Genomic DNA, 1,672 nt, shown 5'->3' with positions numbered 1-1,672 from the left:
GCTCGAGCTCGGTCGCTACGTAGCGACCAAGCTTGGCTCGAGCTCGGTAGCGACCGGATAGCATGCATGTGCGGTAGTTGCGTAATGACCGAGCTTGGTTCGTCCGTGTTCTGATCGTCATACTCGGACCTATCCGTAGCTAGTCTGGGTTTGTTTCCGGTGGCTTATGTTTGATCTAAATAGAATTCGAACGAAGCTTTATCTCGGGAACATACGTTGCGACGTTTTCTTGATCGAGCATGATTTGTTGCCGAAAGACATACTTGTATTCTGCGGGGATTTGGACGTTAACTTCGCTTCAATCAGGTCAGTAAAGATCGACATCATGCAGCGCTGAAATGTTGCTGGCGCATTGCACAAGCCGAATGGCATTCTCCTGTATGCGTACGTTCCGTATGGGAATGTGAATGTCGTCTTCTCCTGATCGTCCGGATGGATAGGGATCTGAAAGAAACCTGAATAACCATCTAAAAAGCAGTAGTATGGGTGGTTAGCCAATCTCTCAAGCATTTGATCAATGAAGGGAAGTGGAAAGTGATCTTTTCTAGTGGCTGCATTTAATTTTTTGAAATCAATGAACATGCGATGTCCTGTCACTGTTATAGTAGGGATCAATTCATTCTTTTCATTTGTGATAACAGTGATCCCACCTTTTTTAGGTACTACATGAACAGGACCCACTTACTATTAGATATGACATAGATCACACCCGCTTTAAGAAGTTTCATTATCTCTTTCTTAACAACCTCTTTTAGATTCAGGTTTAACCTCCTACGATGTTCAACATATGTCATTGATTCATCTTCTAGGTGTATTCTATGCATGCATAATCAGGTGAGATGCCTGGTATGTCAGCTAGTGAATATACTAATGCCTTACGATACTTCCTAAGCTCACAAAAAAGCAATGCAGTTTCCACATTATTGAGTTCAGCGTTCACAATGACTGGATAAGTGGAGTTCAGACCTAAGAAAGCGTACCTGAGCCCCTTGGGAAGGGGTTTTAGCTCAACTTTGGGAGCCATCAACTCGCTCTAGGGATCATCAGGTAGGTTCGGCGGAACAAGCGAGTTCGGTAAAGGGGTCGCTCCAGTTGGAGTGTTCTCGTCCTTGTTGCTTTCTTCCCCAGACTTAGACTCGCCACCATTCTTCCCATACTCCTTGTGGAGTCAAGCATCTTAGCATACCCGTCTGCGTCAATGTTCTCGATACTCCGCTCGGCCTCAGCTCTTACTAGTGCAAGCTCAAGTGGATCTTCTGTAAGAATCTCCTCGATCATCCCGTCGCGAGGTTGCAGCAGATCAATCCCTTCATCCATCTCGAAGGTCTGTCCATCCAGCATCGACTTCTTCAGCAGCTCATCCATCTCGAACTGCATGACTATGTCCCCCAGATTGAGATCAATCTTCCCTTGCCGCACATAAATGATGGCTCCAATAGTACATAGGAATGGTCTTCCTAAGATGAGAGGATCTTTGGATTCCTCTTCCAGCTCTAGAACTACGAAGTCTGCTGGAACAGAGGTGTTCCCGAGTTTTACTTGAAGATCCTCTAGAATACCAACCGGGGACTTAACTGATCTATCCGTGAATACCAAGGACATCTTAGTTGGTTTGTAATGCGTGTATACCAGACGTCGTGCTACCGAGTAGGGCATGAGGTTTACGCTGGAT

At 45.6% G+C, this 1,672-nt stretch overlaps 1 protein-coding gene across 1 annotated transcript in view; it reads right to left on the bottom strand.

Moving 5' to 3' along the window:
* LOC106338165 overlaps positions 1-1,024 on the bottom strand; it is a 10,412-nt gene extending 9,388 nt beyond the window's left edge. Inside the window, exon 1 of the mRNA XM_013777201.1 lies at positions 981-1,024. Coding sequence (XP_013632655.1) covers positions 981-1,024 — 44 coding nt within the window. The remainder of the gene's footprint in view (positions 1-980) is intronic.
* Between the last annotated feature and the right edge of the window lie 648 nt (positions 1,025-1,672).

This window comes from Brassica oleracea, chromosome C4, assembly GCF_000695525.1.
Source record: "Brassica oleracea var. oleracea cultivar TO1000 chromosome C4, BOL, whole genome shotgun sequence".
NCBI classification, from domain to species: domain Eukaryota; kingdom Viridiplantae; phylum Streptophyta; class Magnoliopsida; order Brassicales; family Brassicaceae; genus Brassica; species Brassica oleracea.
This window is presented reverse-complemented; position numbering and strand designations above follow the sequence as displayed.